Source organism: Apis mellifera, linkage group LG9, assembly GCF_003254395.2.
Source record: "Apis mellifera strain DH4 linkage group LG9, Amel_HAv3.1, whole genome shotgun sequence".
NCBI lineage: Eukaryota > Metazoa > Arthropoda > Insecta > Hymenoptera > Apidae > Apis > Apis mellifera.
The window spans coordinates 6035728-6047553 of record NC_037646.1 but is presented as its reverse complement, the minus strand read 5'-3'; the positions used below and the strand labels follow the sequence as shown (position 1 = coordinate 6047553).

Sequence of the window (11826 nt, the reverse complement as noted above, 5' to 3'; positions counted from 1 at the left end):
ATTATACTATAACGATATGATATTAACATTCAAACGAAATTGTAAATTTTCTTGATCTGTAAAATCTTCGATTTTAAAGATATAATTAATCCTCTAAAACTAAAATTTTATTATCCATTATTATCCGAAATTGAGATTACGCACTTTACACACTGTTCAAGATATTAATAATAAAATCATAATTCAGAATCGTTTCAACGATTAAACCAAAAAGTCGTAAAAGAAGAAATATACAAACGATAAAAATAACATAATAAAAAGATCAACTCCAAGATCAAGCCGTATAAAACCTCGAAACGTCAAAGCGCCAAGTACGCTAATACAACTAATCTTCTAATTACTAAATTGGATGGAAAATAAATCAATAAATTGAATAAATTATACCGTAAAGATAATTACTTTTACTATTTTTTGACATCGATTATTTTTTTAATCGTCAAGAGACAAACTTTGTAAAATGTTATTACTTACTGATTCTTCCATATTTCTCTCTTTCTCATCTTCTCGTTTCTATTCCCAATTCAAGAAATGATTTTTTCCATTTTAACCATTCCAAATATTCCCAACGATCTAAAACAATACATCAAATCGATCGTTCCAAAGTTTCACTCAAAAGCTCAATCATAGATCGTAAATAAATAAAACGAGGAAACAAAATGGATTCCATTGCAAGCTCGCGCCATTCGTCTTCAACGATATTTCAAATGTCCAGCAAATTTCAATGAGGTGAAACGAACGAAAAACCGATAAGACGAAATATCTCTTGTTGCAGAATCATCATCCCCATTCATCGTCCCCTCGAAAAATCCCTCCCCCTCCCTCCATATACGCGTCCCGATATCGTGGAACCCGAATTGTTCTTACGTGTTTTTTTTTCTTTCTTTCTTTTTTTTTTCTTTTTTTTTTTTTTTAATCTTTTTTTTTTTCCACGTACAACGTCTATGTACACTGAAACGTCTACTTGACCGAAAATCCGGCCGAGCTTTACATTAAATCCGATGAAGAGAACTGACTTCCCCTTCTCCATCGTTTCTCCGCCACCCTCTCTGTCCCTTTCACTCGCGCGCATTCTCTCCTTCCCTCTCACTCGCAAACAATAAAAAGCTGAGCAAAGATTTGTTCGGGATTTGTGTGTACGTGCGTGTGTCACTATGCGTGTAATAAATTTATGCACGTGTATGTGTGTGTATATGTGTGTATGTGCCTGTATATTTACAGTGGCGTATATATTAATCGATCGTTTACAAAACGAGGCAAAAAAGCTCTGTTCCTTTCTTTGCTAAGAATGGAAGAAAAATAACGTGGGGGGGGAGGGATTGGAAAATTATTAAGTTCGATTCGTGGAGAGGAATCGATCGTTGGAGATGATAGCGGCTAAGGATGATCAGTTCGACACAGCAAGGGTTGCTTTTTCTCTTCTTCTTCTTCTTCTCCTTTTTCTTCTTCTTCCTCTTCTTCCTCTTCTCGTACTTAAATCCAACCACTACACTATTGCACTACACCTTTTTACAATTACTCGACTCCTCGTCGCGTCTCTTTTGTTCTCCTTTTCTCCTCCTCCTCCTCCGTTTCTTCTATACACTTAATCGAAGAATCGAAATCTTTGGGCGCGCTCCGTCGCCCCTATCCTTTCCATCCTTCTTCCTCAAACTAGTCACTTTCTTTTCTTCTCCTTTCCCCGTGATCTCTGGATGATTTTCACCTGTACATCAACCTCCCTCATCTTTCTCCCTTTCGATTCTATCCTTTCCGTCTCCTCCTCTCTTCTCATCTCCGAAAAAAAAAAGAAGAAAGATCCTCTTTCCTCGTTCGTTTGGAAAAAACCGAGGTTTTCTCTTTTCCTTTTTTCTCGACGTCCCCAAGGAAGGAAATCCGCGACGGAAGGATCCTCTAAACCAGAGGCGAGAAAGCGGACGCCTGGCTCCTGATCTCCCTGTGCTCGGACGGGCTCAGATCCAGCAAGCCGCCGCAGTTCTGATCGTTGGCCGCCTGTTTGCCAATCAGAGCGTCGATGCTGAAGTTCCTCTTCTTCTCGGCCGGCGGATGTCCGCTCGGTATCGCGGTGGTCCTCGTCGGCGCGGGATCGATCTGCCTGATCGGGGGCGCGGTGATCGGCACGGGTTTGTACAACGGTGGCGGCGGCTCCAGGAACCCGCCCAGCTTCAGTGCCTCCAAGGTCGAGGGCGAGAAGTCGAGCAGGGGGAGGCCGGGCGGCGGGGACAGGTACGCGGCGCTTGGATAGGCGAGCGCCCCGGGATGACCGCCACCACCGCCCGGACAAGGCCCCCGGTCCCCCCCGCAGATGGCGAACGTGGCCATGATCGCCCTGTCCCGCAGCACGTAGTGCGGCGGGGGCCTCTTGTACCTCTTCCTCCGGCGAAGGAAGCTCCCGTTGTCGAACATGTCCTCGGCCAACGGGTCCAGCGTCCAGTAATTGCCCTTGCCCGGGTTACCAGGTTCCCTCGGTATCTTGATGAAGCAGTCGTTCAACGACAAGTTGTGTCTGATCGAGTTCTGCCATGCGGGGAACTTGTCGTGGTAGTAGGGGAATCGGGACATGATGAACTCGCATATCCCGCTCAACGTCAACTTCTTCTGGGGCGATTGGAGGATAGCCATGGTGATGAGGGCTATGTAGGAGTAAGGGGGTTTGATCAGGGACGAGGACATCTTGTCGTTCCCGTACGAGGACGGAGCCTGGCCGGACCCGTTCCCCTTTTGCTGCCCGTTCCCGCTACTCGACATCATCGAGTAGCTCTTCTTGCCGCGGTTCCCTCCGCGGTTACGGGAGGACGTGGTGGTCGGCGGGACGGGCGAGCTTGGTATTATGGGGCTGGACGACGACTGGGACGGCGACAGGTCGTTCTTGTCCAAACTCACCGGGTCCACGATCATGCTGCTGCTGTCGGAATCTCGGTCGCTGTCCGCGCACCCGTCGCACGACAGGTTCGACATCATCATCCCACGCGGTTCCATCGTGATCGAGCTTCACGGGCACATCTCGACGCACGTTCTTCCCGGTTTCTTCAAATTCCTCCTCATTCCGACGTATCCATCCACGAATACAGATGTGTTCGTCTCTCTTTCGAATGTCGAAGGGATGGAAGGTGTTAGTCGAAATTGGCGTTGAACGTTTGAAAGGAACGGAACGAGATTGCGCGAGAAGAGTGCTTGTCTTCCGACATTATTTTCACGAGGCAACTGTCACGAGCGCACCACGATGCTCCGCGCCAATTTCCTCGCTATCTTGCGCTAATAGTTTTGTTTTCACAACGATAACGAGGGGTTTTTTCTTTTTCTTCCTCTTCTTCTTCTTCTTCTGCTTCGTTCCGTCACTCGACTGTATCTCAAGGATGACGGCTCGCGGTGACGCACTCCACTTTATCGCCAACGATCACCTCTCTCTCGCGGAATCTTGATTAATCATCACGATTTCCTCTCATGCTCTCTTATCGATCACTCCCTCCTCCTGCGATCTATCTCGTTGACGATCTACGATCTACGATCTTGATTTAAACTCGCTTCTCCCTCCCCCCTGTTCTCGAAACAACCGAAAAAGGAAACGGAAGAGGAAAAGGAGAAGAAGAATGAATCCACTGTCCACACGCGAGAAACGCGACGAATCGCGACGAAACGTAAAACGAGAAACGTGTTATTTAATCTCATCCGAACGATATATCCCGTTGCAACTGTTTCGACGCTAGGAACAACAGGGAACAATCTTTCCGAAATCTTCGCACCAAGGATTTGATCGACCACGGTGCCAAGTCCATGGGGGCTTTTCTCGCGGCCGCCTTCTTCCGTATAATTCCTTACGCGATCCGCGAGTGGCTCCCGCGCTCCCGGTTTGGTGATGGACCTCGTCTACGAGGCGAGATCGTGGGCCGAATTGATTCAGCCCCGAGTTGACTGCTTTCCGTCCTAACATGGGCGGACCGATGGGCGGGCATTTCGAGCCACCCCTCGCGCGCCAAGGCTACGTACGAAGGGGTGGCTGTGGTGCTTCTCCCCTCCTCCCCACCCGAGTGTTCCGGCCGGATCCACGAGCGTGTACGGTACGCTTCCTCCTCAGCAGGGAGGGAGGGAGGGAGGGAGAGGAGCCGTTCGTTTCGCCACCGCGAAAGCGGAGGAGAAAGGCCCGGAGGGGACGTCGGAGTTAGGAAAATAGCGGGATAGATAAAGGGACTTTGAGAGGAGAAGAGGCTGGGGGCTGGGGTAGGAGGAGGGGAGGGGAGGGGAAGGGCGAAATTGTAACACTCGACGGGGGCTGCTTTGCTTTGAGCGGCACGGCAAAAGGACCAGGCGTTACGTGCTAATAGAACCTGTGCAGACGGCGCGAGGGGAGGCAGGGAGGGAGGGAGAGAGGGAGGAGGGGAAGGGGTGGTGAGATCTGTTCGATACCCGGAATGTATCTCGTCCACCTGTGCGCAATTTCCTGTGTCTTCGGCCTTGTTGCCTTTGCTGGGGGATTATGGGGATTTGGAATATATTTTGACTGGTGGAGGATGCACGTATTTCGGAAGGAGAGATCAGGGTTAGCTTTTGGATTATCGGTTTCGGGAATATTGTTGAATCTATGTTATAGATATATATAAACGGATTGTGGAAGATTGATTGAAACGGAAGAATCGTTCGTCACAATTTTCTCTCGTTCGTAAAAATTCCAAATATAATCCCGAAAGACTTTTGGAGAATATTCGTTCCCAAAACGGAGAGAAAGAGAAAGAGGGACGAAGATGATGAAAATTGACACCGCTTGTGTAGGCGTGCAGATCGCGAGGTTTAAGGTCCTTGGATTTGCAGCCTCGAAATGGAGAACGGATCAGATCCCCGTAGTATCGCCAACAGAGCGAGGCGAGCTGCACGCATCACGAGTTAACTTCCCTCAGGCAGCTCAAATAGAATCTGTATTACGCCGCGGTGGTACATAGAGAGTTGGACGAGGACGGAGACTGCGGGAACGTATCGGATCGGAAGAAGATGGCGTCGATAGCCGGGAGAGCGAGCGAGACGGAGATAGACACGATAGACACGGACCACGGATAAAGGTGAGAAGGAGAGGGTGCAGGGTGGCGGCAGAGAGGTTGAACGAGAGAGAGGGAGAAAGAGGGAGAGAGAGAGAGAATGAACGATGGATATCTGTCGGTGTTGAACGGAGAGGATCGACACGGGGTCGAAACGAGGGGGACGAAGACGGGTGGAGAATGGTACAGACGTATGCGTTATCTACCTGAGCGCACTATCGGTTCACAGAGCCGAGCAGAGAGCGAATATTGTGTTTACCCATACGCACGGCTTTGCGATGCAAATAATCTGGTATTATTGCACTTACTCCGCGTACCGGCGAGGTTCTTCCGTGACTGGCACAGCTTCCAACCCTTCTTTCCTTCCACGCCATCCCTTGGCCTCGAGTATTTATTTGCGCGATACACGCGCGTTATATACGTATCGTATAGGAATCGGTGTATCCTGTTATTGCTGCTTTTTTCCTCGAGCCTCGATTATTTACGGAAAAACGTTTTTCAGGATCTGTATCGATGAAGAAAGTTCATTGGATATTGCCCGCTTTGCTTCTCGAGGGGTGCCGGTTCTTCTCGTGCCCCTTTGTTTGGATAATCGACGACGATCTTCGAAAGTTGGAATATCGTTAAAATTAATTTTTACAGGAGAAATCATTCGAGTAGAATTTTTTTTATTATTATATCCTGAAAAAATGTTTCGAGTTGTAATGAAAATATGAAAAGTAAGTGGAAAAGAATATTGTGTCGTCAGACACGGCGTATAATTAGGCTTTGAGTCTCTACAATGTGAATACAGAATTTTTTAAAAATAAAACTGTTTGTGGATTTTTAATATTAATTGTAAAATTGTTTTATTTTCGCTTATATATACATACCTGATTTTTTAATACAATTGGAACCAGCTATATCATTGTCCAATAAATTTAATATCTAAAGAAAATCAACTTACAATCGATTCGAATAAAAAAGTGACATATTTCGCCATTTTTTTTTTCATTTTCATTTATACAAAAATACAAAAATTCTTCCAATACAAAATTTAATGTAAATTAGATTTACTTATTAAAAAATAATCACTGGATAAAATAAATTCGTGAAAATTCTCTTTGAGTCTATTATATATCATCCAGGATGGTGAATCACAGACACCTCCTGTTTATCGTCGAGCACCTCCAAGATTCCCTCGATTGCTCGTTCGAGGAGAAAAGTATCGTTGCCACGAAAGAGGAAGATACCTCTTCCTTCTTTTTTTTTTTTTTTCGTGTCTTCCGCTGATTCAGCGATTACCACATTAATCTCAAGTTGCCGCCAGGTTAGGCTAGGTCGACGGACAGAGGAAGAGACGAGCGGCATACCCGGCCATAGAAAACCCTTAGGCGTTCGCCATTCACTTCGCGACGGATTGCGGATTCCACGAGTTCCACTATTCGATTCGATTGCTTCTTATCCATCGGCTCTCGCTCGCTCTCACTCACGCCACGCGTATTTACCTCTACTGATTTCTTCCCTCTCGATCTCCTTTCTGGTAAATCTGTCGAGGGTGTCCCTCCGACTTATTGCAACCCCACTTTTTCTTCCTCCTACGAAACTCTTAAATGATTTCGTTGGTTGATCGAATACCGATAGATGATACGAACGAAGATAACGAAGATTTTATTTCATCTTTTTTTCCTTTTTAATTTTGTCAAAGTGAAAGATAGATTTTCTATAAAAAAAAAAAAAATTCTTAGAAAATTCTCTCAAAACTTTATAAACTTTGCTTTCGACAAACAACCCTCCCCGAAACCCTTTCTCGAAGCAGCGCAGTAATCCCAGTACTCTCGTCAACCTCAACTTTGAAGAACAAAGCTCTCGCTCTAGCTGCCACCTTAAAGATTCCATTTCAAAGTGTAAAACGTCGCGTGATCGATCTCGAGGAAAAGAACCACAAGTAGTCGAGCCGTGAGATTCGAAGGAACGGCCGAAAGATATCCGAGCGAATCTGAAAAAGAAAAAAAAGAGAGAAAAGAATAAAGGTAAAGGAAGGGAAACGGTATATAAAAAAAAAAAAAAGGGCGGAGTCGAGTAAAACGAGAGCGATGAAAGTGTTTATGGGCAAAGGAGAAGAAAAAGAGAGAGAGAGAGGGAGAGAGGGGGGAGGGAGAAAAGGGACTGGCCGCTTTGGATGACTCGTCGACTTTCGACGAAAAGCCGGCAAGATTATGCCGCCATCTTGGATGTTGGTAAATATCTCGTGGCAGAAGAGGCTGTCGAGTAAGGGATCCCGGAGAGAGAGAGTATGGGCGGAGAAGTAAAGCTGCCGCTCTACCACTACTACCAGAATTTCATCCTTGCCAAGGTAACGGTAGTTGCGCTGTAATCGTTGCAACTGAAAGACGGAGAGAGGGAAGAAGCGAGGCAAGGAAGCGAGGAAAGAAGAAGCGAAGGAGTTGGAGTGGAGAGGGGAAAAAATGTGGAAGGAGACCACGGTTAGTGGTCGTTGGTGTTGCGCGAGAAAAAGGGAGGAAGGAAGGAGAAAGAAAGGAAAGAAGAAGAAGAAGAAGAAGAAGAAGCGTCTTCTTCTTGCTTTGCAGATGGAGGGGATAGGGTAAGGGTGGAGGGATAAAAAAAAAAGGTAAAGAAGTGCGAGAGGTCTTCGGCACAGAAGGCGAATATTCCCTCCCCCGCTACAAAGAATACTGTCGGCTTTGCACCTTTTTCCAAGACACCGTTTTTCCCGCCAGTAACTCTCCGCCTTTTTTTTTCTTTTTTCTTCCCTTTTTTCCCCCCTTACGTCGTTCCTTTTTACCACGTCGTGCTCACCACCTCGAGAACACCACTCCTACCAGCCTCTGATCCTCTCTCTGTTCCGCGACAAGCCTCCTTCGTTCTTACTTTCCTCCTCTCTATCCATCCTCCTCTCCCTCTTTACACTCTTACCCCTTTTACAGTTCGCCTCTCCCTCTCCCAACTTGTCTCTTTTTTTTTTCTTTGCTTCCCTCTTTCTTGCCTTTTCTTCTTTTTCTTTTTCTCTTTCCATTTCTTTTTCTTCGTTCCCTGTACTCCTTTTTTCGCTCCGTCCGTCCGTCCGTCCGTTCTCGTGTACGCGGTTAAAGAGAACAGCCATTTACTTACGCGATTCAGAGACGGCAAACTGAAGTTTCCTCCCACCCCCTTGGTGAAAGAAGCACGGATTCTTCTCTTTCTCTTCTCTTCTCGGGCAACCCGTAATCCCGGAATATTCCACCGCGATGGGGGAGGAGTTTTACACAGGAGGAGGTGGAAAACGTGTTTCGTATACAATTTCCTTGGACGCTCGTTAGGAGAAGGTTCTCTTATAAAGAAAAAGGGAGACCTGTTTCTGGGGTAAGAACTTGTACGGGCGATTTCACCGGACTAGAAGCATTTAAACGAACGTTTGATCGTGTAAACAGTCTCTGCGGTGTAATGGCGGTACTCGTGGATTTGTTACGTGGATTGCGAGCTTTGTTTTTTTCTTTTCTTTCCTTTTTTCCTTTTTTTTTTCAAGATGGTTTTACGCCGTTGTCTAGAAAATGTTAGAAAATGTTAGGTCTTTAATAATAGTTCTTAGAAGTAATGATAGATTTGTAACACACGTATAATTTCATTTTTATAAAGAATTGGATAAAAGAAAGGAAAGATGAATAGAAAATAATTTGGAATAAAAATGATGTTAATGATAATATGAGTAAATGTGAATAATGAGAATGATAATAAAATTGTTCTTTTTCTTTGTATATTTGTAAAGAAATAATTAATTTTAAAAAATTGTTACAAAGAAGATATTTTAAGTTTGTATTATGATTGTTTTGCAATTACGTGAAGATACTTTTAATGAAATTTGTCTTTTTATTGAAATGAAAATAATCATCACGGAAAATAAATGATGGAAATAATAATAATAATCTGGTTGTAAATAAAATATTATTTTCATGATTTCTGGAACGATATTCAAAAAATGATATTCAATTTTTGCAAAAGTTTAATAAAAATAATACGTCGCTGTGAAATACGTATCAAAGAATAATTAGAAATTCAGATATTTTTAAAATGCGACTGTATTTTGTTTGAAATTTAACTTTGGATTCGAGAATAAATTAAATGAAAAGGAGAAAATAATAATGTAAAACAAGAGAGATGGAACAGAACAGGTAATAATAATATAATAATAAGGTTGAACAACAAAATGTGAATTTCAGGGGAAGCAATATAGGGGTATAAAATGATCAGAAATATATTATTTCCTGCTACGTGCTTGAAAAGTATTAATATTATGAAACAAGTAATAAATGGGTAGAAATGTGATTAACTTTTACTCAAAATATCAGTGTCATTTATAGAATATATTGCACATTCGTCAAAAAATTTTTCAATAAATCGCGTCTTTCGTGTTTCTTTTACGATTTATTTGAAAAAAAATTGCAATTCGAATATCACTCGATTTTTAATTTCACGAAAATCGACACTTAATTACTTCAACCTCAAATTATTTTTATCGTTACCAATACTTTATACCAATACATTTTCCACTCTAATTATAAAAAAATCCTCAACCCAAATATTCTCCACAAAATAAATTATTCCTCCTATCCAAAACAAATCGAAAAACACTTATCTACCTCATCACATATAAAAATAATTATCCATAAATATTATTAAACGGGTTTTAAAACGGGATTTCCACTTCCATCGAGGTTGTAACGCGACGCCACATTAATAACAATTTCATTTCGCGCGGGGCCCCGTGATCGAAGATACTCGAGACTTCACGGGTGCAGAAGCGGTTGAAATTTGAAATTCAATCGGATGCAAATCGGCGGGGACGACGAAAGGGAAGACACTTACGGGTAACCGGCGAACAAGATCGAGGATTCGTCGTACAGCTCGTGCTGTAAACACTCGTCCCTTTTTACCAGGCTTATGAAATATTGATAGGCCCGCGCGCGCGCCAAAACGAGCCCTCGATGACGTTAACGATGTCGCCGGCTCGAGAGTAAAAACGACACCGAGGAATCGTGTAAGAATTTCAAAACAGATCGGCCCCGAAAGGGCTTATGATTCTCCCCGAATCATCGGCCAATTATTGACGATTATTATTCTCTTCCTTTTCTCTTTTGGAAGTACGATTGTCTTTTTCTCCTTCCATCTTCGAATGAAAGTACACGAATAATTTTAACAAGATGTGTTTTTTAATTTATTTTAACACTTCTTAAGCCATGCTTGTACGAAGAAATGTTAGTCAAAGTTATCTAATAATAAATTAATAATATAATTAAAGATATTCATTTCACTGCGAATTTTGAACATTCTTAATCTAATTATTCGTGAGAAGAGCGAATAAAATATTATAAAATGGCGAATTTCGATGATCGTTGAAGAGGATTGATAAGAAATAAAAAAATAAATTTCTCTCGTTTCAATTGAAGCACGCGTTGGACAAAGTTGCACAACGAAGAATAGAAGAAAAAGAAAAAAAAATTATTCGTACACAGGTGGATATCGAAGAAAGGAACGGGCGGGAACGGGCCAACGATCCCAATTATAAACATTTCTCGTGGCTTTTCAGAGGTACATTCGTCGGAAGAGGGAACGATGCATACGAGCCGGTGCATTTCATAGTTCACGCACCCTCGGTACACTCTTCATACGTTCTCCGACGTATACCGCCTCCATATCGCTCTTGGCCCAAAAGTACTTTCCCGTTTTCGAGTGCGTCCGAGCACATGCGGGTTGATTTTCTTCCTTCTTCCCCTTTTTCTCGCCCTCGTTCGCGCCACCTTCTCTCGCCGCGTTCCGCTCACACACAACACACGATCGGGTCAACGGCTAGTATTCCATCGTTCCGTCAAAGGGGGATCCTTTAGCTTTGTTCCACTCCGCCCCGTTTTTTACATTTTTCTCCATCGTTTGCCTACCACAGGTTTGCCCGAGATCCGAGAAATAATAGGTTGAGATTTTGAACGCGAAACGAGGTCGAACGAATCGAGTCGGGAAGATATCGGATCGATGAGATTCAAAGCTGTGCCCGAATTTTCGAAGTTTTTATTTTTAAAATTGAAAATCGTTGAAAACGCATCGATGAAGTTTGACGAAGTTAGAATTAATAATTGATTGAAAAACGATTGGGACGATATGCATCGAAAATTATATTTATAAATTGTACCAAAAAATCAATTTGAAAATTAATTCCTCGAAAAAAAATACGTATAAATTAGAAATTATACAATGTATTAATATATTCTATGAATGTCTAAAATAATTGATATATAAAAACATTTTTATAAGCAATCTCATTTTATCTAAGACAAACTTCGATTGTTTTTACATAAATAAACTATCTCGATCTCTCTTTAATCTCTCAGGATCGATCCTCGATCAAACAGCACATCCCCCTCTTAAATTATTAAACGTAAAATTATCCTCCAAATCAACTTTATTTCATCATTTCCAACGACAATATATCTACATCGGGGGATGGCGGTCATTAAACCTTCGGTTGACACCGAGGTTGCTGCGTAATCGCGACCGCGAAGGAAAAGTGCCGCGTATTTCGCGAAGGTGGATGAAGAGGGAGACGCGAATAGGGAGGGAGGGAGGGAGAAACGAGAGAAAAGTGACAGAGGGGGTGATAATTTGTTAGCATGCGCGCACCCCAAATGCGCGAAATCCCGTCGAAGTGCGGCTCGTGCGCATTGTTTCCTTGTTTGCCAGGTGTTTCGAGTGCTCCCGCCGAGTGGGGGCCACGCCATTGTTACGAGAAGTCGTGCAACCGCTCGACAAAGCCGACCATCTAATGCTCTTTTAT

The 11826-nt window shown here is 43.4% G+C and overlaps 1 protein-coding gene across 1 annotated transcript; it reads right to left on the bottom strand.

Annotated features, from left to right (window-relative positions):
- Window positions 1-896: 896 nt before the first annotated feature.
- On the bottom strand, window positions 897-3910 carry LOC724315 (forkhead box protein D3). Its single transcript, XM_006561589.3, has one exon. The coding sequence runs from the start codon at window positions 2974-2976 to the stop codon at window positions 1891-1893; it is 1086 nt and encodes a 361-aa protein (XP_006561652.2). The 5' UTR covers window positions 2977-3910; the 3' UTR covers window positions 897-1890.
- Between the last annotated feature and the right edge of the window lie 7916 nt (window positions 3911-11826).

Excerpts from the sequence above, each read along its gene's own strand:
- LOC724315 (XM_006561589.3), bottom strand. The coding sequence starts at position 2,976 with ATGGAACCGCGTGGGATGATGATGTCGAACCTGTCGTGCGACGGGTGC.